The sequence below is a fragment of the Wyeomyia smithii genome, chromosome 1, assembly GCF_029784165.1.
Source record: "Wyeomyia smithii strain HCP4-BCI-WySm-NY-G18 chromosome 1, ASM2978416v1, whole genome shotgun sequence".
Classification (NCBI taxonomy): Eukaryota; Metazoa; Arthropoda; class Insecta; order Diptera; family Culicidae; genus Wyeomyia; species Wyeomyia smithii.
In genome coordinates, this window is record NC_073694.1 from 126198424 (window position 1) to 126222607 (window position 24184).

The 24184-nt window shown below is 39.4% G+C and overlaps 1 protein-coding gene across 2 annotated transcripts in view; it reads left to right on the top strand.

Moving 5' to 3' along the window:
• Positions 1–21894, top strand: part of LOC129722774 (NAD(P) transhydrogenase, mitochondrial-like) — a 38370-nt gene extending 16476 nt beyond the window's left edge. For both annotated transcript variants that reach the window (XM_055676553.1, XM_055676630.1), the window contains exons 4-9: positions 18453–18607; positions 18673–18813; positions 18877–19330; positions 19388–20330; positions 20385–21539; positions 21594–21894. In XM_055676553.1, coding sequence (XP_055532528.1) covers positions 18453–18607; positions 18673–18813; positions 18877–19330; positions 19388–20330; positions 20385–21539; positions 21594–21740 — 2995 coding nt within the window. In that variant the 3' untranslated portion in view covers positions 21741–21894. The remainder of the gene's footprint in view (positions 1–18452; positions 18608–18672; positions 18814–18876; positions 19331–19387; positions 20331–20384; positions 21540–21593) is intronic.
• The last annotated feature ends 2290 nt before the right edge of the window (positions 21895–24184 follow it).

A 24184-nucleotide genomic window follows, 5' to 3' on the forward strand; every position in this document is an offset into this window, starting at 1 on the left:
TATCAGCTGCGTATCAGATCACTGGCGGGGTAGCCTGCCCCTACCAGTGTGCAGAAGATGTTTCTGCCGATAAACTGCCGGCTATTGTTATCGCGCAGCACAAGAACTAATCGACAAAAAAAAAACCCGTACGATAACTCGTGTATTGTTATTTTGCGAACTCAAACGGAGATGAACCATTTGCGTCTAATCGAGACGAAAGCAAAACAAGGAATGATTTGAATGTATGATGAAGACATCCATTTTTTGTGACGACAGCGTGAAGACATTGGGGAAAACATGTGAAGACATTGAAAAATATGTGAACGACCCGAATTTTGCATTAGTGCATTAGTGGTGAGCTTTTTTTCGCTCGACAGTTTTAGCTTTCCGGAAAGTTTCATCAGCCTTCGGGCTTCGGGTAGAAAGACATTTTTTCGCGGACCATGAAGACTTTTGAAAAAATACCTGGCATCCCTGCTCTCACACCAGATCGCGGTAAACAAGTGTGTTCGTGTTCTAGAAAATAAGCAAAAATCATGCGCTCACTGACGTCAGATATCGTTACTGTGAAGCATTCTCAGCTGTCAAAATTCCGTTTGGTAAAAAGGGCAAAATTTCGTGAACCTCATTTCTTTTCAACTGCGTTCCGTATATACCGAGTTTCAAATCATAACACCAATCTCACTGTCGAGTATTTAAAAAAAAAATGCTCGCTGGTTCAGCTTACAACTTCGATTTTAAGGCTGCACACTTTAAAATTCTATAATGCGGTGACCTGCAATCGCCAAAATTATTGCTCAAAGCGGATCTAGTAATCGTACCGTCCGAAGACAATTCAACACAGGCTGTCAAAAAGACGACGCGTTGCCATCGAGGTGCCCATTAATCTTTAGCTTTATCCGTGTTGCTGGTTTTCATGGATTTTGCTGGTTTTAAATCGAAATGCGTCGTGATTGACATAGCATGCTGCTATTTTTCATAACTTTCGCGGCATTTCGCGGGTTTTTGTAAATTTCGCAGCCAATGCTGAATTTCGCGGGATTCGCGGCTTCCGCGAAATTGCGATTTAACACTGTCCCTACTTATAATAAATAACACTGGTCGACAAAAGTTAGAAAATGCTGCCCTGAAGCTCAAAACAGTTTTCCTAGAATCCTAGTAAATCATAGCTTCTCAATTATTCCTGTGAATGTTGATGGTTAACAATCTATAATCTTTAGTTTTTTCTAGTTTGAACTCTTGGACAAAATATGTGTTTACCAGTGTATTATTCATTTTGTGTGGCCAGCAGTTTACTGAAAATTTAGCGACGCAAATCGCTATTTTCCAACTGGAAAGTTCTGCTCGATGATCGCTGAACGCTAAATGTTCAACCCATATTAGCGGGACTTTCGCTAATCGCCAACTTATTAATACGTGAATTGTCATATGGCTATGTTAATTGCTCATTAATGGAGGACCCTACTCTGGAAGGTCGAAAAAAGTTTTCGTGATTTTTTTCGGATGTTTAGAGTAAAGTGAAGAATATTCAGGATTAAAACGGGTATTTTCGGTAATGATTAAAATAGAATCTTCAGAGTTAGGAACAATCTTTAAAACTTATTTTTTGCAGTATGGTATCATGCAATCATAGAGAAGCATCATGCAAAATATAAGCTATTAGCTGTAGGATGTTTCCAACCTCTGAGATTCTATTTTGTTCACTGCCGAAAATACCCTCGCTTACCCTATTTTGCATGTCGTGGATGCAAATATAGTGAGTATTAGGCGGTTGGCAGCTGGGTACGTCGATGCTCTCTCTAAATCAGTGACCAACTGGTACGTTTATCTCAGCTTCTAGTTGACCGATTTGGCTAATTTTAATATTTTTTTCAATATATAGAAATATATAATCGAACATGTTACATAGTCGTTTTGGAAAATTCAAAAATTGGCAAGATAGCGGCTATTTTGGTAAAAATTAGTTTTTTTTGTGAAGAACCATTGTTTAAAAATCATAAAACATTTAATATTGAGATGTCGAAAATCGGCTATGTAACAAGTAAGATAACCTCCCAAGTAACAAAATGGGCTATATCTGAGTTTTTTAGTGCTAGATAGAACCAAAATATAAAACCTTGAATGCCGACCACGCGGCTCTAAAGACCTATTAACAACAGCTATATACATGTGTCATGGCTAGTTGGCCCAGGTTTATTGCAGTCATTAAAACTTTATATGCGCTCCATCATAGGACCAAACGTTTTTACCAGGCCGATTTGCTGCCATGAAATGGCCTCGAAAATTTAACTGAGATTTATTCTCCAAATTAAGTGTAAAGCAACCAATTTTATCTTGGCTTCACTTCTCAATGACAACGTTATATACCAACAGTGTCGTGAAAACAAAAAAGTGTAAGTTTTCTTTCTATAATGATAAATTATTATTGTCATTCAAATCGATCTCGTGCATGTAAAAACACATGCCGTGAAATATTTATGGTGAAACTGGCCACAATTTTTATCGTGACTACTGCGCGCCGCCGTAATTATGTAGGAAATGAATATTCAATTAAAATTTTATTCCTCTGCACTAAGGTGTTGATTGGTTAAATGCCATGATTTGTTATATTTTGTTAAATGTATAACTTAATCCATCATTCGAATATCGAAACTACCCTGTGGTATCGGTAATATTGTAAAATAAAATGCTGAAAGGGATTGAATTTCATAATTTTGTATTTTTCGCATTCAAGACGACATGTTGTTTTCGGATAAACCATCGAACGCATTTAAAATCCGCCATCATAACTGATTCTCCTAATTTGGTCAGAACATAACATATCTAAAACCAAACAAGCTTATCAGGGTATACATCTGCCTAAGTTACGATCATCAAGTTTTATTTCAGCCACAATTATAGCCTGCAGGTTTTAGTTTTATTTGATCATCAGAAGGACTATCATACAGCTTCATGCATATGACGGTTGGCATAGTATGGCTGTAAAGAATACTTGCGGATCATATTTCATGGCTATCAAATAAAACCAAAATACAATCATAGACTTTAATGTAAGTTAACATAAAACGAAAACAAAACAATCCTAAGTCTTTGAAGCATTTTGATTGTTACTTGGGCTATTCTTACACCAAAAAAAATTTCAGCCAAATCGGTTCAGTTGATGTTAAGAAAAGCGTACCACCAGTTGAAAAAACATGGTTTCGAGAAAAACGCTGTCAACAGCGGAGTAGCTTCAAATATACCTTAATCAATAGCCGAAATAACCAAACACTTTTTTTTTCTCTGTGTTGACTGCGACCAGAGATATTTGATCTATTATCTCCGCACTTCATATAATATTGCCAGTATTACTATTGAAGTAGATGATACGCTTTTCATATTTATCCGTGCTTGTGTGTGAGAGTTTACCCAGCGTTTCAAGCTTACCGCAAGCGAGAGCCATGTGAATGCTTTTCACCCCAAGCGCAAAGCGGCGTGCGACACTGCAATAGAACTCCCAGGAAATAGGTGCCGCCGGCTGCTCTCCTATGCATAACCATCCACAAGCCGCGGGAATAAAACATATAATCTACTTGCCCCAGTTCACACACAGGCACACGGGCTGGCTAAAGCCTGTATCAGACTAACCGTTGTAGCGGTTGACCGTTACCGTTCCGTTCCTATTCGACCAATCAGAGCACAGCGGTCGGCCGTCGCTTGTTGTTGTTGTAAAAAATAGAATTATTTCTATTTTTGCCGCCAACCGTTCCCAACGGTTGGCGACTGCTGTCATTGACATGGCAAAGGCAAACGTGCCTCTTCACACCTACACAAAGTCACATATATAGACTTATCGAATAAAAATGTGTGCTTCTCTTTTTGGCACACACGACAGCCAGTCAAAACATTAATAGTACCGGCAACGCTGCTTAGCGATGTCAAATTTCGACCAACGGGAAGGAAAAACAAGAAGCTTATTTTGATTGTGCGCCACTTGTTTTTTTTTAAATCTGTGTATTTCATTTGTTAAAGTTAAGACTAAACAGTGTAAGTGAAAAAAACTTGACCGTTCGTGTTCCTCTGAAGAAACATAGTCAAACGGTCGGACTCAGCTTTTTTTCCTGCTGCGATTGCGGGTTTATGTCGTGTTTGTGTAGTGCCGTAGTGTTTGGTGATGCTAACTCACGCAAGGAATTCAGCTTCCAGTACGGTTTTGTAACATTACCGTTGAAGGAAATCCAGCGAATAAATTGGACACCAAATGCGGTCGTCCTCTGGAAGTTACCGTTCATATGAAGGTGAATTGCGAATTACCCGTTACTCTGATAATCATGGATTTCTGACGGTGTTCGCGTATGTATCCGGGTTCGGAGCACGGCATCGGCGCTGGTATCGACTGCATGATCATGTCCTTCGCTATTGGACCGATCCTGATGATGAAAAACGATTTGCAGAAGTGCGCTGCCTTCAGAAAGTAACTATTGCACCGAGACTGGTATGCTCTCGATTGAACAAATTATTATCACAATTTCGGCGTCCAGCATCGCCGGATGATGTTGAATCGCTGGTACTAGCAAAGCAAGGCAATACTGTTATACAGTGGTAGGTTTGCGTGAATATATGGCTTTCACCGGATACTAATACGTCGTTCTATATTTTTACAGGTATTTGCTCTCAGCTGATTGTTGCGACGAGTGGTGTGCTCATCTTAATAAAACACTTGCTCTGCTTGAAGCCTGGGGACAGACCGATAGCAGTACTAGTTGCTAAATACGTTGAATCTGCTTCATATTCATATGTTTTCTGTACAGTTGCCATTGTTAGTAGTATGATTATTAGTGAGTTAGTTAGTAGTAGTAGTATTAGTTAGTTATTTATTAAAATTATGAAAATGAAAATGCAGTGAAAATTTTAAACAAAAATAGAATTGAAATAAAACTCAAACCTAATCTTACATTTATCTTTTACTGACTATAATTGAGAATTGCAACGATTTTTTGGAACTTATTCGACATATTTTGTAATGTTTACACATTAGTAAGCCTATGTACAGGGGTCAAAATAAGTAGAATAGGCAAGTGCCGGTAGGCATGACAAACCTGCTAATTTTTGAATGGATTTGATAATTGATTACCTGATAAATATGCTTATTTGCATCATTGGCATAGATGAAAAAACCATTTCTAAAGTTAATGTTTCATCAAGATCGGGAATCAGCAAAGAGCTCATTGAGAAGTGGGTATTTCTCATCCGGAAATCCTCAGAGAAACCTGTATCAGGGGACATTTACATTTCTGCATCAAAATATAGCGTGAGACAGCTCCATCTTCAGGATTTTCCATCAGGAATCTTTCATATCAGGCATATTTTCAAATATAACCTGGATGCCCCGAAGGAACTCGTAATTGGAGAATTTACATATCTGCAATAAAATACCTATTCAAAACATGTACTTCGTGCATACTAAACGATGTGCGTTCAGTGTGCGCTGCGTGACAAGCAGCGCTTGCTGCTATATCGATCGCGCTGCGCGCATTGGAAATGTCAAAACTCGGTATAGAAAATTGGCTCGACGGCCTTGTTTCTTTCGCAACACACCTGATTTTTTTAATGTATCTTGTAGGATTTTTTCTCAGCTTTCCAATGGTTGTCTCAGAATTAATATCGGTGGTTGCCAACCTGTTCAAAAACGCGTTTTCACGATAAAATTCAAAATGGCGGCGAATCCAAGATGGCGGTCAAACTTAGTGAGTATTAGGCGGTTGGCAGCTGGGTACGTCGATGCTCTCTCTAAATCAGTGACCAACTGGTACGTTTATCTCAGCTTCTAGTTGACCGATTTGGCTAATTTTAATATTTTTTTCAATATATAGAAATATATAATCGAACATGTTACATAGTCGTTTTGGAAAATTCAAAAAATTGGCAAGATAGCGGCTATTTTGGTAAAAATTAGTTTTTTTTTGTGAAGAACCATTGTTTAAAAATCATAAAACATTTAATATTGAGATGTCGAAAATCGGCTATGTAACAAGTAAGATAACCTATTCTTACACCAAAAAAAATTTCAGCCAAATCGGTTCAGTTGATGTTAAGAAAAGCGTACCACCAGTTGAAAAAACATGGTTTCGAGAAAAACGCTGTCAACAGCGGAGTAGCTTCAAATATACCTTAATCAATAGCCGAAATAACCAAACACTTTTTTTTCTCTGTGTTGACTGCGACCAGAGATATTTGATCTATTATCTCCGCACTTCATATAATATTGCCAGTATTACTATTGAAGTAGATGATACGCTTTTCATATTTATCCGTGCTTGTGTGTGAGAGTTTACCCAGCGTTTCAAGCTTACCGCAAGCGAGAGCCATGTGATTGCTTTTCACCCCAAGCGCAAAGCGGCGTGCGACACTGCAATAGAACTCCCAGGAAATAGGTGCCGCCGGCTGCTCTCCTATGCATAACCATCCACAAGCCGCGGGAATAAAACATATAAACCCAGTTCACACACAGGCACACGGGCTGGCTAAAGCCTGTATCAGACTAACCGTTGTAGCGGTTGACCGTTACCGTTCCGTTCCTATTCGACCAATCAGAGCACAGCGGTCGGCCGTCGCTTGTTGTTGTTGTAAAAAATAGAATTATTTCTATTTTTGCCGCCAACCGTTCCCAACGGTTGGCGACTGCTGTCATTGACATGGCAAAGGCAAACGTGCCTCTTCACACCTACACAAAGTCACATATAAAGACTTATCGAATAAAAATGTGTGCTTCTCTTTTTGGCACACACGACAGCCAGTCAAAACATTAATAGTACCGGCAACGCTGCTTAGCGATGTCAAATTTCGACCAACGGGAAGGAAAAACAAGAAGCTTATTTTGATTGTGCGTCACTTGTTTTTTTTTAAATCTGTGTATTTCATTTGTTAAAGTTAAGACTAAACAGTGTAAGTGAAAAAAACTTGACCGTTCGTGTTCCTCTGAAGAAACATAGTCAAGCGGTCGGACTCAGCTTTTTTTCCTGCTGCGATTGCGGGTTTATGTCGTGTTTGTGTAGTGCCGTAGTGTTTGGTGATGCTAACTCACGCAAGGAATTCAGCTTCCAGTACGGTTTTGTAACATTACCGTTGAAGGAAATCCAGCGAATAAATTGGACACCAAATGCGGTCGTCCTCTGGAAGTTACCGTTCATATGAAGGTGAATTGCGAATTACCCGTTACTCTGATAATCATGGATTTCTGACGGTGTTCGCGTATGTATCCGGGTTCGGAGCACGGCATCGGCGCTGGTATCGACTGCATGATCATGTCCTTCGCTATTGGACCGATCCTGATGATGAAAAACGATTTGCAGAAGTGCGCTGCCTTCAGAAAGTAACTATTGCACCGAGACTGGTATGCTCTCGATTGAACAAATTATTATCACAATTTCGGCGTCCAGCATCGCCGGATGATGTTGAATCGCTGGTTCTAGCAAAGCAAGGCAATACTGTTATACAGTGGTAGGTTTGCGTGAATATATGGCTTTCACCGGATACTAATACATCGTCCTATATTTTTACAGGTATTTGCTCTCAGCTGATTGTTGCGACGAGTGGTGTGCTCATCTTAATAAAACACTTGCTCTGCTTGAAGCCTGGGGACAGACCGATAGCAGTACTAGTTGCTAAATACGTTGAATCTGCTTCATATTCATATGTTTTCTGTACAGTTGCCATTGTTAGTAGTATGATTATTAGTGAGTTAGTTAGTAGTAGTAGTATTAGTTAGTTATTTATTAAAATTATGAAAATGAAAATGCAGTGAAAATTTTAAACAAAAATTGAATTGAAATAAAACTCAAACCTAATCTTACATTTATCTTTTACTGACTATAATTGAGAATTGCAACGATTTTTTGGAACTTATTCGACATATTTTGTAATGTTTACACATTAGTAAGCCTATGTACAGGGGTCAAAATAAGTAGAATAGGCAAGTGCCGGTAGGCATGACAAACCTGCTAATTTTTGAATGGATTTGATAATTGATTACCTGATAAATATGCTTATTTGCATCATTGGCATAGATGAAAAAACCATTTCTAAAGTTAATGTTTCATCAAGATCGGGAATCAGCAAAGAGCTCATTGAGAAGTGGGTATTTCTCATCCGGAAATCCTCAGAGAAACCTGTATCAGGGGACATTTACATTTCTGCATCAAAATATAGCGTGAGACAGCTCCATCTTCAGGATTTTCCATCAGGAATCTTTCATATCAGGCATATTTTCAAATATAACCTGGATGCCCCGAAGGAACTCGTAATTGGAGAATTTACATATCTGCAATAAAATACCTATTCAAAACATGTACTTCGTGCATACTAAACGATGTGCGTTCAGTGTGCGCTGCGTGACAAGCAGCGCTTGCTGCTATATCGATCGCGCGGCGCGCATTGGAAATGTCAAAACTCGGTATAGAAAATTGGCTCGACGGCCACGTTTCTTTCGCAACACACCTGATTTTTTTAATGTATCTTGTAGGATTTTTTCTCAGCTTTCCAATGGTTGTCTCAGAATTAATATCGGTGGTTGCCAACCTGTTCAAAAACGCGTTTTCACGATAAAATTCAAAATGGCGGCGAATCCAAGATGGCGGTCAAACTTAGTGAGTATTAGGCGGTTGGCAGCTGGGTACGTCGATGCTCTCTCTAAATCAGTGACCAACTGGTACGTTTATCTCAGCTTCTAGTTGACCGATTTGGCTAATTTTAATATTTTTTTCAATATATAGAAATATATAATCGAACATGTTACATAGTCGTTTTGGAAAATTCAAAAAATTGGCAAGATAGCGGCTATTTTGGTAAAAATTAGTTTTTTTTGTGAAGAACCATTGTTTAAAAATCATAAAACATTTAATATTGAGATGTCGAAAATCGGCTATGTAACAAGTAAGATAACCTATTCTTACACCAAAAAAAATTTCAGCCAAATCGGTTCAGTTGATGTTAAGAAAAGCGTACCACCAGTTGAAAAAACATGGTTTCGAGAAAAACGCTGTCAACAGCGGAGTAGCTTCAAATATACCTTAATCAATAGCCGAAATAACCAAACACTTTTTTTTCTCTGTGTTGACTGCGACCAGAGATATTTGATCTATTATCTCCGCACTTCATATAATATTGCCAGTATTACTATTGAAGTAGATGATACGCTTTTCATATTTATCCGTGCTTGTGTGTGAGAGTTTACCCAGCGTTTCAAGCTTACCGCAAGCGAGAGCCATGTGAATGCTTTTCACCCCAAGCGCAAAGCGGCGTGCGACACTGCAATAGAACTCCCAGGAAATAGGTGCCGCCGGCTGCTCTCCTATGCATAACCATCCACAAGCCGCGGGAATAAAACATATAATCTACTTGCCCCAGTTCACACACAGGCACACGGGCTGGCTAAAGCCTGTATCAGACTAACCGTTGTAGCGGTTGACCGTTACCGTTCCGTTCCTATTCGACCAATCAGAGCACAGCGGTCGGCCGTCGCTTGTTGTTGTTGTAAAAAATAGAATTATTTCTATTTTTGCCGCCAACCGTTCCCAACGGTTGGCGACTGCTGTCATTGACATGGCAAAGGCAAACGTGCCTCTTCACACCTACACAAAGTCACATATATAGACTTATCGAATAAAAATGTGTGCTTCTCTTTTTGGCACACACGACAGCCAGTCAAAACATTAATAGTACCGGCAACGCTGCTTAGCGATGTCAAATTTCGACCAACGGGAAGGAAAAACAAGAAGCTTATTTTGATTGTGCGCCACTTGTTTTTTTTTAAATCTGTGTATTTCATTTGTTAAAGTTAAGACTAAACAGTGTAAGTGAAAAAAACTTGACCGTTCGTGTTCCTCTGAAGAAACATAGTCAAACGGTCGGACTCAGCTTTTTTTCCTGCTGCGATTGCGGGTTTATGTCGTGTTTGTGTAGTGCCGTAGTGTTTGGTGATGCTAACTCACGCAAGGAATTCAGCTTCCAGTACGGTTTTGTAACATTACCGTTGAAGGAAATCCAGCGAATAAATTGGACACCAAATGCGGTCGTCCTCTGGAAGTTACCGTTCATATGAAGGTGAATTGCGAATTACCCGTTACTCTGATAATCATGGATTTCTGACGGTGTTCGCGTATGTATCCGGGTTCGGAGCACGGCATCGGCGCTGGTATCGACTGCATGATCATGTCCTTCGCTATTGGACCGATCCTGATGATGAAAAACGATTTGCAGAAGTGCGCTGCCTTCAGAAAGTAACTATTGCACCGAGACTGGTATGCTCTCGATTGAACAAATTATTATCACAATTTCGGCGTCCAGCATCGCCGGATGATGTTGAATCGCTGGTACTAGCAAAGCAAGGCAATACTGTTATACAGTGGTAGGTTTGCGTGAATATATGGCTTTCACCGGATACTAATACGTCGTTCTATATTTTTACAGGTATTTGCTCTCAGCTGATTGTTGCGACGAGTGGTGTGCTCATCTTAATAAAACACTTGCTCTGCTTGAAGCCTGGGGACAGACCGATAGCAGTACTAGTTGCTAAATACGTTGAATCTGCTTCATATTCATATGTTTTCTGTACAGTTGCCATTGTTAGTAGTATGATTATTAGTGAGTTAGTTAGTAGTAGTATTATTAGTTAGTTATTTATTAAAATTATGAAAATGAAAATGCAGTGAAAATTTTAAACAAAAATTGAATTGAAATAAAACTCAAACCTAATCTTACATTTATCTTTTACTGACTATAATTGAGAATTGCAACGATTTTTTGGAACTTATTCGACATATTTTGTAATGTTTACACATTAGTAAGCCTATGTACAGGGGTCAAAATAAGTAGAATAGGCAAGTGCCGGTAGGCATGACAAACCTGCTAATTTTTGAATGGATTTGATAATTGATTACCTGATAAATATGCTTATTTGCATCATTGGCATAGATGAAAAAACCATTTCTAAAGTTAATGTTTCATCAAGATCGGGAATCAGCAAAGAGCTCATTGAGAAGTGGGTATTTCTCATCCGGAAATCCTCAGAGAAACCTGTATCAGGGGACATTTACATTTCTGCATCAAAATATAGCGTGAGACAGCTCCATCTTCAGGATTTTCCATCAGGAATCTTTCATATCAGGCATATTTTCAAATATAACCTGGATGCCCCGAAGGAACTCGTAATTGGAGAATTTACATATCTGCAATAAAATACCTATTCAAAACATGTACTTCGTGCATACTAAACGATGTGCGTTCAGTGTGCGCTGCGTGACAAGCAGCGCTTGCTGCTATATCGATCGCGCGGCGCGCATTGGAAATGTCAAAACTCGGTATAGAAAATTGGCTCGACGGCCACGTTTCTTTCGCAACACACCTGATTTTTTTAATGTATCTTGTAGGATTTTTTCTCAGCTTTCCAATGGTTGTCTCAGAATTAATATCGGTGGTTGCCAACCTGTTCAAAAACGCGTTTTCACGATAAAATTCAAAATGGCGGCGAATCCAAGATGGCGGTCAAACTTTGGAATACTCCACATGAAAGCCCTAGATGTTTTCTGTATAATGAAATGCTGTTTGTAGAGGGTTTTGGGACAAATATTTGAAATATAGCTCGATAAAAATATTCGATTTTCACTTTTCTAAAAATTTGTCCACCCCTTGGCGAACAAGGGGTCCACCAAATGGAACAAATTTATGTGCAGTTATGAATTTTTTACTGCGTTTAATCGAACTAAAATAAAAAAATCAATTTTCAAAGACCTCGTGTCACCAGTGGCCTGGTTTCAGCGAGAATTGCCCATTTAGACTTCAACTTATCGCGTGATCACTACCCACAAAGTTGCGGTGTTCGGCTTGTGCCACCAGTTCTGGTCAAGCATATTACAGTTACAGTTACAGAAATTTGCCCATTTTGAGTGATGCACAACTTTTCGGGGTGTTGCAATATTCAAACTGGGTGTTGCAATACTCAGTAAAGCGATTCCAAACTTATGACGGATAGTGTATGTATGAAAATTTCAACCGCTATACTGCTAGCCACGCACGCTATATAGCAAGCCACGCACTCTAGCCACACGCTCTATAGACATGCACAGACACGCTAGACATTCACACGCTATATAGCAAACCACGCACGCTATAAAGCAAGCCACACGCGCTATAAACATGCACACACGCGCTACAGGCATGCATACACGCCATAAACATACACACACGCTTTAAAGCAAGCCACACACGCTAGCCACACACCTTATATATTAGGAACACACGCTACAAATATTCACACACGTTATGTGCATACACCCTGTATATACATTAGACTGGGACACAGTTGTATGGGAAAAAAGCGTTGGTGTATTTTTTTCGCTCCCATGCACTTTTCGTGTTCCTTATGGGTCCTGTAACAACTGTGTAACTTTTCAGATCGATCGGTGGAACCCCTGATTTGCGCCCGATTTTTAAAGTTTCCATACGATTTTATATGGGAAAATTCACTTTTTCAAAACTTATCCTCTAGAAATTTCCAGTTGGCTTCTAAAAATATACCAATACATGATGTTTGTAGGAAATTTTCCTGGGGATAATTCTTCTGAAGACTGTAAGGCGTTACAAAATTTGTAGAAAAAGTTATTCACCTTAAACTGATCGAATGTCTGACGAACGGCTCAACATTGAATTTTTCCAGCAACACTGCTGCAGCATGCTGCTGTTGCAAACTTAACAACGTGATGAGAAACAGTTTCGCGTAGAATTAAGCTTGAAAGCGTGATTTTTTGCTCATAGTATCTTTGGAGAAAATGCTTAGAATATCAATCCCTATATTTTGATAGTATTCGTTGTGTGATTTATACCCCTAAAAGTGAGAAATCAGCTTTCTAAATACCCCTACGTAGTGAAAAACATTTTCGTGTAGGATTAGGCTTGAAGGTATGATATTTTGCTCACGTTATCTTCATTATCGGAGAGTTTGCTTAAAATATTAACTATCAAGTTTTAATGTAGATTGATTACTCCCCCTAAAAGAGGGAAATAAGCTTTCTAAACTCCCACGTCTATCTGGTATCTTTCAGAAAGGAGTTTGGTAGATACATAGCTACAATTTGTGCAGATACATGGCCAGCAGGTCACTACGAACCACCGTAAATGAAGTCTGTTAAAAAAGAGAAAAAGAGAGTATCTTTGGACGGGATCTTTGACGGGATGTTGGTTGAGCGGGCATAAAGGTGGGCCGCTGAAAGATCCGAAATAACTGGAAAAGGGTAGGTTTTCGAAGTTTGACTTTAGCTCCCCGTGTTGATTGCAAACCGCTGTCTGTTGAAAATATAAACATCTTTGGTTCAAACTTAATTTTTTATTACTGATAATTCTGCTAACAAACACACCACGCAGGGCTATTTGTATTACCCTCCGTCGCTAACTAGAGACAAAACACCGGAGAGCCATTCGTTTTTTAACTTTTTTAACTTCGGCACATGAAGCAATCGAGGGCTTGCAGCTTCGGGGAACACACAAGCATTGGTCGTCACGACAAGATTGACAATGATATAATAATGAATAGCTTGACGGTAGTCATCGCATACAACCACCTGCAATATTTTTTTCATATTTACTTTTGTAAAAATGAAGCGTTTGAGAAAACACATGTCAGCAAGCGGGCTCCCGAGGGCTCGCGAAGTCGGGAACACTCGGGCCTGTGTTTGCCGAAGCTTCTGAAGGGCTGTTTTATTTAGAACACTGTGGGTTTCCGTTTTGTATAAGCACTGAAAGGCAATGAAAATACCCTCCGTGGCATCGCTTAAAACACACACGCAGTGGTGTGGTGGGTTTGGACATGCCTGGTTTCAAATGGCATTTGCTTGTTGACCGAGATCTACGTCACAATCCAAACACCTGCTTCTGTTTACCTTTTTTCGCTACTAGAACAGACGAATGTCTTCTTCTTCCTCACCTGTGTATACCTCATTGGTTCGTAGTGACCTGCTGGCCATGTATCTGCGCAAATAGACCTCTCCAATTGTGCATGTATTGGTGCACTTTACACCGTGTAAGTCGGATTGAAAACGAGGCCAACAATGTGCTGTCAAAATGCCTGCATTGATTGCGGAATTTTCATTTTCTTTCACTGACTTGAAACTTAATTTATTCCTACGCGGATTGTGTGATTTGTTTACGGATAGTATCCTACAAAATGAGTATTTAATTTTCAGTACCGAGCGACTCAAAAAAGACTATATTTTTCGATTTGCTCAACCCCGGTAGAGTTAAGCAAGAGTCATTTATGAGGCAAACAATCCGAGTTTAGTGTGCGTGACTTAGCTGTCAAAAAGCTCTATTGTAGCTATGAATCTACCAAACTCCTTTCTGAAAGACGCCTGGGTATGATCTATTAAATTGGCACCAGAACCCAAGTTGTCACACGACGTGGGTGTTTAGAAAGCTTATTTCCCTCTTTTAGGGGGAGTAATCAATCTACATTAAAACTTGATAGTTAATATTTTCAGCAAGCTCTCCGATAATGAAGATAACGTGAGCAAAATATCATACCTTCAAGCTTAATCCTACACGAAAATGTTTTTCACTACGTAGGGGTGTTAAGAAAGCTGATTTCTCACTTTTAGGGGTATAAATCACACAACGAATACTATCAAAATATAGGGCTTGATATTCTAAGCATTTTCTCCGAAGATACTATGAGCAAAAAATCACGCTTTCAAGCTTAATTCTACGCGAAACTGTTTCTCATCACGTTGTTGAGTTTGCAACAGCAGCATGCTGCAGCAGTGTTGCTGAAAAAATTCTATGTTGACCCGTTCGTCAGACATTCGATCAGTTTAAGGTGAATAACTTTTTCTACAAATTTTGTAACGCCTTACAGTCTTCAGAAGAATTATTCCCAGGAAAATTTCCTACAAATATCATGTATTGGTATATTTTTAAGAGCCAACTGGAAATTTTTAGAGGATAAGTTTTGAAAAAGTGGATTTTCCCATAAAAATCGTATGGAAATTTTAAAAATCGGGCGCAAATCAGGGGTTCCACGATTGATCTGAGAAGTTACACAGTTGTTACAGGACCCATAAGGAACACGAAAAGTGCATGGGAGCTAATATTTATTTTTTGTCCCACCCTAATATACATACGCTGGATGATGGTGGCTTTTCAATCCACCTGGCGGTACGAGTCTCTTTCAGTTTCGGGTTGTTTTTTGCCCAACGATATCTGAATCGGATTACCGCTGGTGGGGTCCAACTCAAATCGAAGGGGAGCCGAACTGAAAGAGGTAGGACTGCAGCTAACCACTACCACCGCCGCTGTTGCCCGCTTCTGATCCACTTCGCCTACTGCCATCGGTGTTGATGTTCGCTGTTGTTGCCTGCTGCTAGTAAACTGTTTTGCTTGAGGAGAAACAGTCTCTTATATAGGTGGTGGTGGTGGCGGCGGTGGTGGCGGCGGTGGTGGCGGCGGAAGCGGTGGTGGCGATAGCGGTGGTGGTGGCGGTGCCGCACGCGCTAGAAACATGCACACACGCGCTACAGGCATGCATACACGCCATAAACATACACACACGCTTTAAAGCAAGCCACACACGCTAGCCACACACCTTATATATTAGGGACACACACTAGCCACACACCTTATATATTAGGGACACACGCTTCAAATATTCACACACGTTATGTGCATACACCCTGTATATACATACGCTGGATGATGGTGGCTTCTCAAACCACCTGGCGGTGCGAGTCTCTTTCAGTTTCGGGTTGTATTTGCCCAACGATATCTGAATCGGATTACCGCTGGTGGGGTCCAATTCAGATCGAAGGGGAGCCGAACTGAAATAGGTAGGACTGCAGCTAACCACTATCACCGCCGCTGTTGCCCGCTGCTGATCCACGCTGCCTTCGCCTACTGCCATCGGTGTTGATGTCCGATGCTGCTGCCTGTTGCTAGTAAACTGTTTTGCTCAAGGAGAAACAGTTTCTTATATAGCCCAAAGAGTGCATTCCCGGCTAACTAGGTACTCCATTCTGTCGTCCTATTTAGTGAAAGGCAGCAAGCGACCAATCAAAAATCGACATTTACGTTTCGACATTGTTCAACAATTTTCAATATTACAATAGTTTGAATAATCCGATTACAATTTTCTGCATTTGGACGGGTGCTTAAATGATTTTCCAATCGATTGATGAAAAAATGACAGAAATCGGTTGGAAACTGGGTTTAAAACGTTTGAAATTGGACAATTTTTGTGACGCTCTCGATGTTTTCGGTTTTGGAATTGGATCCCTGTATTGAAATTGGGTCCCTGTAATTGTTGTCGTAAGACGTATTCTACGTCAAAAGCTCAGGAAAACGTACGCGATCCGAATACCTAAAAAAATTATAATACCGATCTCACTATCGGGTATTTTGAAAAATGCTTTCTAGTACTTAAATTACTAGCTCATTACAATTAGCAGATCTTTTTAGCGTGTCAAATATTTAATCTAGATCATCTAGAGTTTGTTCTTCAGAATACTAATGTAGCTTGTAATAACTGGAACCCCATTCTAGGGTAAAAAGATTGACTTGCATTTGTGGGGTAAAAAGCGGAATTCGAGACTAGACGATTGAATGATGTTTGAATGGAGTATACATTCCAAAAGTAACTTTCGTAGTAAAGTTTGTTTATCATTCGAAGCTATTTCTGTACACCATCAGCGACTCACAGTTTGCATAAATGTTTTTTTCGCGCTTCTCTACAAATTAGCGGAATGGTGCTCACCACTGGTGGCCAGTTATAATTGGTGACTTCTCAACACTTTTAGAGTTGCGTGAATGGAATTGTTAACTTTTGTTCGCTTTCACAATTAAGACTTATTACTTATTATTCGTGGACAGAGCCGGATTTATGATTAGGGGCAAGGTCCCCACATTTTGAGAGTCTCCACAAATTAAGTAAATATTTTGTTGCATTGCGTATTTTTTTGAAGCACGGTTATAGAGGGAAAAAAGGCGTCATATTTAGCGTTTTTGTGTTGTGGGTACGATATATCAGAGGAATTGAGCGTTGTTTATATATTAGCTGAGTTTTTCAGCGAGAGACCTTGTAAAATGATATTTTGAAAATTTCTGACTAAGAGAGCAAGTAAGAATTGTAACGATTTTAGTTGGGAAAAAGGGTTGTTATTTTTGATATAGCTCCTAATGTTTCAATACCAGTAAGTCTATATAATTAGAGTATACCAAACCAAGAAGGGTGTTTCAAAATTATATTCAGAACTTTATTCAAAATCCGCGTTTTTTCCTTGTTGAACAACAGCTTGGTAAATTGATAGATTATTTACTACAAATTAAAGTACCTTCCAGGAAAAATAAGAAAATCTCTGTTGATAATATTTTAGTACAGACTAACAAAGGTAGCGCGCAAGCCTAGCTCCATCATCACAATACATAATAATTACAAATTTCCACTCAAATAAAAGTCCTCGCGTGAAGGCATCGTTTGGGGGAATATAATGCAATACAGGTCGGACTCGATTATATAGAGACTCGATTATATATTGACTCGATTATATATGATTCGATTATATATAATTTCAGATTCGATTATATATATGTAGTAGCAAAAAAAAATTTTTTTTTCAATTTCAAATGCGACTCATCTAGAACGAACATGTCGTAAGAGAACATCCAGAAAATTAGTTACGCTTGATAGAAGGGGAAAAAATAGAAAAAAAAAATTAAAAAAAATTAAAAATTTTGAAATTTTATATAAGAATTTAAAAATTCAAAGAAATTGAAATTCCTTAACCCTCTAGTACCCAACTTAATTTTCAGACGGACTTTGAAAAAATCACATTGAAACTTTATAAACATTTTTTAAGTATTGATTGAAGCTTTTTAGAAATTCAACTGAAGACTGTCTAGAGGTGGCACTGGGCACTAGAGGGTTAATAAAATAACCTTAATAAAAATAATTTCAAAAATAGAAAAAAGAAATTAAAAAAATTTAGGAATAAATAAATATTTTGAAAATTTTCAAAAATTTGAGAAATTAAAAACAAACGAGTTGACAAATCAATATATACTGATCCAACTTTTTGTTTCCATTTGACAGCACATATAGTGGATTTCGATTATATATAGTGGAAAAAAATCGGAGACTATATATAATCGAGTCCGACATGTAATATGTTTTCGGTGATTTCCCAATATGACACATACGCTGCTATTAAAATAAAAGGAACGGTACGAAAACTATACCTGATGGTTCTAATGTTATGTCATAGTACTAATGTTACTTGCGTAAACTGTTATGCGTATACTGTTAAATGTCATCCGAACGATCATTTAATTCAAAATTCGTTTTTAGTGTTCATTCTGTTAGTCTGTGGTGACTGAATTGAACCCATAATTTTTATCCAACTAAATGGACACCTTTTTACCATATAATATCTAATCAGTAGCATTTTATATTTCAGTGTCGCTGTTACCCCCGCTGTTACCGCTTCGCTGGTTAAAAAAGGATTCAATGTTAATGTCGAAGCAGGAGCCGGATTGGAAGCAAAATTTCGCGACAGTGAATATGTTTCAGCTGGAGCCAAAATTGTCGAAAAAGAAAAAGCATTCCAATCTGGTAGTAATCTAAGCTGAGCATATATTTGCAGTTTGAATGATTTTAGTGTTTTTGGACATTCACAGATATCATTCTTAAGGTTAGACAACCGATGGATACTGAAATTACAGCAATGAAGGCCAATTCCACATTGATTTCCTTTTTATATCCATCTCAAAACAAGGATTTAATCGACAAATTAGCTCAGCAGAAACTCACTGCCTTTGGTTTGTTTTTCTTTTGTCTGCCATGATTTTGATGATGTGATGAACTGTCATTTTATATTCTAGCGATGGATGCAATCCCACGTATCTCCCGTGCACAAGTTTTTGATGCGCTATCTTCGATGGCCAACATATCTGGATACCGAGCTGTGATCGAAGCGGCTAATCACTTTCCGCGCTTTTTTACTGGTCAAATTACAGCAGCTGGTAAAGTACCTCCCGCAAAAATTCTAGTAATTGGCGGTGGAGTTGCTGGTTTGGCTGCTATAGGACAGGCTCGTGGTATGGGTGCTATCGTCAGGGCTTTTGACACTCGTCCTGCTGTGAAGGAGCAGGTCGAAAGTATGGGTGCCGAATTTTTGACAATTAATATTCATGAAGATGGATCAACCGCAGGAGGATACAGCAAAGAAATGAGTAAAGAGTTCATTGAAGCAGAAATGGCATTGTTTGCTAAACAATGTAAGGAAGTAGATGTAGTTATTACTACGGCTTTGATTCCGGGAAAGAAGGCACCAGTGTGAGTTTGATTTTGAACTTTTCAATAGTGAGTTGTTCAAAATTATTTCTTCTACAGATTAATTACTGAAGAAATGGTTAAATCTATGAAACCGGGAAGTGTGATTGTAGATTTAGCAGCTGAAGCAGGTGGAAATGTAGCAACAATTGTTCCTGGGGAAGTGAAAGTTATTCATGACGTCGTTCATATTGGTTTAACAGATTTTCCAAGTCGGCTTCCTACACAAAGCTCTACTCTGTATGCGAACAACATTTCAAAGTTTTTGCTCTCCATGAGTGAAAAGGACAGTTTTGTTATCAAACTGGAGGATGAGGTAGTCCGAGGAAGTATGGTCTTGCAGAATGGTAATCTGATGTGGCCACCGCCAGTGATTGCTGTATCGGCAAAACCTCCACCTGCTGTAGCTGCACCAGTTGTGAAGACTGAGCCGCCACCTTCAAATGTATTCAACGATACCTTGAAAACCAGTTTGATGTATACATCCGGTTTAGGCAGTTTGCTTGGCCTTGGTGCCATTGCACCTAATCCGGCGTTCACAACAATGATGACGACTTTTGCTATGTCTGGTATCGTAGGTTATCACACTGTTTGGGGAGTTACACCTGCGCTGCACTCACCTCTTATGTCCGTTACAAATGCGATTTCTGGAATAACAGCTGTTGGCGGTCTTCTACTCATGGGTGGTGGTGTTACTCCTACAAACACAATTGAGACTTTGGCCGCTAGTGCTGCTCTTATTTCATTTATCAACATATTTGGAGGTTTTCTAGTAACTCAGCGCATGTTAGATATGTTCAAAAGACCAACTGATCCACCAGAGCACAACTATTTGTTTGGAATCCCTGCTGCCGTATTTTTAGGAGGATATGGGCTTGCTATGCTTCAAGAAATGCCAGAAATTCATCAGATGACTTATCTCGCTTCTAGTTTATGTTGCATAGGTGCTTTAGTAGGACTTTCATCTCAGAAGACTTCTCGTCTAGGAAATGCTCTTGGAATGGTAAGATAAATGTGCGAAGCAGATGAATCAATATTTCAATGAGATGAATTTTAGATTGGTGTTACGGGTGGAATCGCCGCTACTTTGGGCCATATGGCACCTAGTACAGACGTTCTTATGCAAATGGGGGGCGTTACTGGAATTGGTGCATTGATTGGATCTATTATAGCCAAGAGAATTCAAATCACCGACCTCCCTCAATTAGTGGCAGCCTTTCATAGTTTAGTCGGTGCTGCAGCAGTGTTAACTTGCGTTGCTACATACATGCATGATTTCCCTACTTTGGCAACGGATCCGGCTGCCAATGTTCTAAAGACAGCGTTGTTTTTGGGAACCTACATAGGAGGTGTAACATTTAGTGGTTCTTTAGTTGCATACGGAAAGCTACAAGGGTTTTTGAATTCCGCTCCATTGCTGTTACCCGGTCGTCATTATCTCAACGCAGGATTACTGGCAGGAAATATTGGTGCAATGGGTCTATTTTTCATGGAACCAACACTGACAGGAGGATTGGGTCTGTTAGGTACCACAGCTGCATTATCAACAGCTATGGGAGTCACACTAACGGCAGCTATTGGAGGAGCTGACATGCCTGTTGTAATTACCGTGCTTAATTCATACTCTGGCTGGGCCTTGTGCGCCGAAGGGTTTATGTTAAACAACAATCTGATGACTATCGTTGGAGCATTGATTGGCTCCTCTGGCGCTATTTTGTCTTATATAATGTGCAAAGCTATGAATCGGTCATTGCCTAACGTAATTTTGGGCGGATACGGCACATCATCTACAGGTGGAGGAAAACCTGCGGAGATTGTCGGAACGCACACAGAAGTTAATGTGGATGGCGTAGTCGACATGATCAGAAATTCGAAAAATATCATTATTACTCCGGGATACGGCTTATGTGTGGCGAAGGCACAGTATCCGATTGCAGAAATGGTTAGCATTTTAAAATCGCAAGGAAAGAAGGTTCGTTTCGGAATCCATCCTGTTGCGGGTAGAATGCCTGGACAATTAAATGTCTTACTGGCGGAGGCTGGTGTTCCATACGATGATGTATTAGAAATGGAAGAAATTAATGAGGACTTCTCTGATACCGACCTGGCTCTTGTAATTGGAGCTAATGACACCGTGAACAGTGCTGCTGAAGATGATCCTAATTCCATTATTGCTGGTATGCCCGTACTTCGTGTGTGGAAAGCCGATCAGGTAACATTGAAAAATATGCCAACTTAGGCATGTTAAATATGGTGTATTTTTTAGGTTGTTGTCATGAAACGATCGCTTGGTGTTGGTTATGCAGCCGTTGACAACCCAATTTTCTATAAACCGAATACCTCAATGTTGTTGGGTGATGCCAAGAAGACTTGCGATGCTTTATTATCCAAGATTAAAGAAGCCGCACAGTAGTTTCTAGAGTCGATGAAATTTGGTTTGTTATCTCGAAAAATATCTTCTAATTTGGTTTAATTTGTTGTATTGTATGAGAAGAAAAGCCATTGAGTATTTGAGCTGCGGAAACAAATGTGTGTAAATATAAAATATGAACGATTCAACTAAACAACTTTTCATTCTCTGTTATCATTCAAAATCACCGATTGAAACTGTCATCGTCATTGAAAGAAGTCTTGCAGGAAAGTGTTAAAATAATAAATCTCACCAAAGCTCGACCTAAAAATTCAAGATTATTCAAAGCGTTGTGTAAAGAAATGGGAAGATAGCATTATACGCTACTGCTTCATAATGAAGTATCCTGGTTGTCTCGTGATTGAATTTAGATCGGAAGTAAGAACGCTTCTGAGCGCCAATAATTTTGCGTTGGGGTGTAATTTTATTGATGATCATTGGCAAGGCAAGATAAGATGATAACAATCTTCAATACAAACAGCCAAATTACGACCTTCAAAAGAAAAACTAAATTTTGGGCAAAATTATTTAAAAACGAAACCTATACAGCTTCCCAAACTTAAAAAACAGTTATGTAGAAATTGCGTCTGAGATATCATCCGAATGTTTCCAAGAAATCAACGGGGCAGATATCATAACAACTAAAATACTTTTCGTTGAATAATTCCGAAACGCGCAGGATTTTTAGAAGAATTTTGAACAATACTTTCCCGATGATTTCCACAGGAAAACCGAAGGGATAACATGAGTGTTACAGTCTCCCTCGATATTTTTTTGTTAAGGAATTAAAATTATGTTGTCCATTGATTTGAACTTTTGTAATATATTCCAGTCACTTGCTATACGTGTCCTCTTGCAAAAGACAATGACCACTATTGTTGAGCAGGTACCTGCACCAACACGCTTCCATCAGGTAAAATATGGTTTATGAAGCATTCACCTTCGCAGGATTCAAAGACCAAATCTCTTTGAGCTGTAAACAGCCACTACCAAGAAACCTTAATCTGCATTTAAATAATGCACCACAACTGCACAGCAGATGTTCCGATGTCTTGCTTTCCATATTACAAAAGCGACAGATATCCTGAACCCGGCCAATTTTCTATAAATGATATTTACTCGGACAGTGCCCCGTCACTAGGCTGACCTATGTACAAAGAGCTGTTTTGTTGAGCTCTAGGAGCTTTTTCGAATGATTCTCGTTTGGTGTTTTAAATATTTTAGGTTGGGAACACTTTTTGACATCCAAGCAATTGGTTATCACCTTGGGCACCGATTTGCTGCAGAGTTTTGTTCGAAGTTGCATATCTCTTCTGTGACTGTCCCTTCTGTTTTTTCCCTCCCCTGTCCACTCTCCAGTCCCTCCTCGCCCCCGGCTTTACCCGGACGGATCTCAGGGCAGCTTTACTGTCAGCCAAAGGCTGGACCGAAATCAAAGCCGTTAAACATCCTGCAGATGCTGAGAAGACCGTGACCACTTCTACCATAACTTCAATCCCCTTTTATCTGTTGTCCTCTGATGAAATCGATTATGCCAATCCTGGGGAGTCTAGAAAGAGGAAAAATATTTCCTCTCCTAAACTTCCCCGAAAAGGTCCTAAGATTTCCCAAAGCGGAGTGAAAGTTACAAACAAACCTAACAGTGCTGCGGAAAAACCGAAGCAAACTCCTCCTAGGCTTGCAAATTTTAATTCCCAGAAGGAGTTCCCAGAACTGCTAGGAACATCTAAAACCCCAGTTGTTTCTTTGCACATCCAGTTGATGAAACTAACTCTGGATTAGTGAAATTTTCTGATATTGTGGGCTGGATTTTTGAAACTTTCAATGTACCCGATCCAATTAAAGTTTTTCTTACAGCATTCCTCCCAACAGATAGATCATTTACCAGATAGTATTTTACCAAAAATTGATTCGTTTAAAGTTTTGATAAGTAAAAACAAACGCGATGCATTTTCTTTTTGTGAAACTTGGCCTACTTCGAATATTGACCTCAACTTCCATGATATGCATATTATTCGCCTTGATCGAGACACCCCATATGGAGGAGTACTTTTAGGGATTAAAAAGTGCTATTCTTTCTATCGTATTAACCTCCCCTCGATTCCAGGCATCGAAGTTATCGCATGTCAAATGACAATACACTCTTTAAGCTTTGCATTGCCTCTATATATATTCCCCCCAGAGCACAGGTTGGGCAACAGCTGCTCTTTGATTTGATAGAACTTCTTCCCTCGCCACGTTTGATTTTGGGAGATTTTAACTCTCATGGCGTGGCTTGGTGTTTCCCTTATAATGATAACCGCTCTTTTATCTATAACCTTTGCGATGATTTCAACATGACAATTTTAAACAACGGTGAAAGGACACGTGTTTTGAAACCTCCAGCACGCCCAATTGCTTTGGATCTGTTCGATCGTTACGGTTGGATTGCACATGGAAGGTAATCT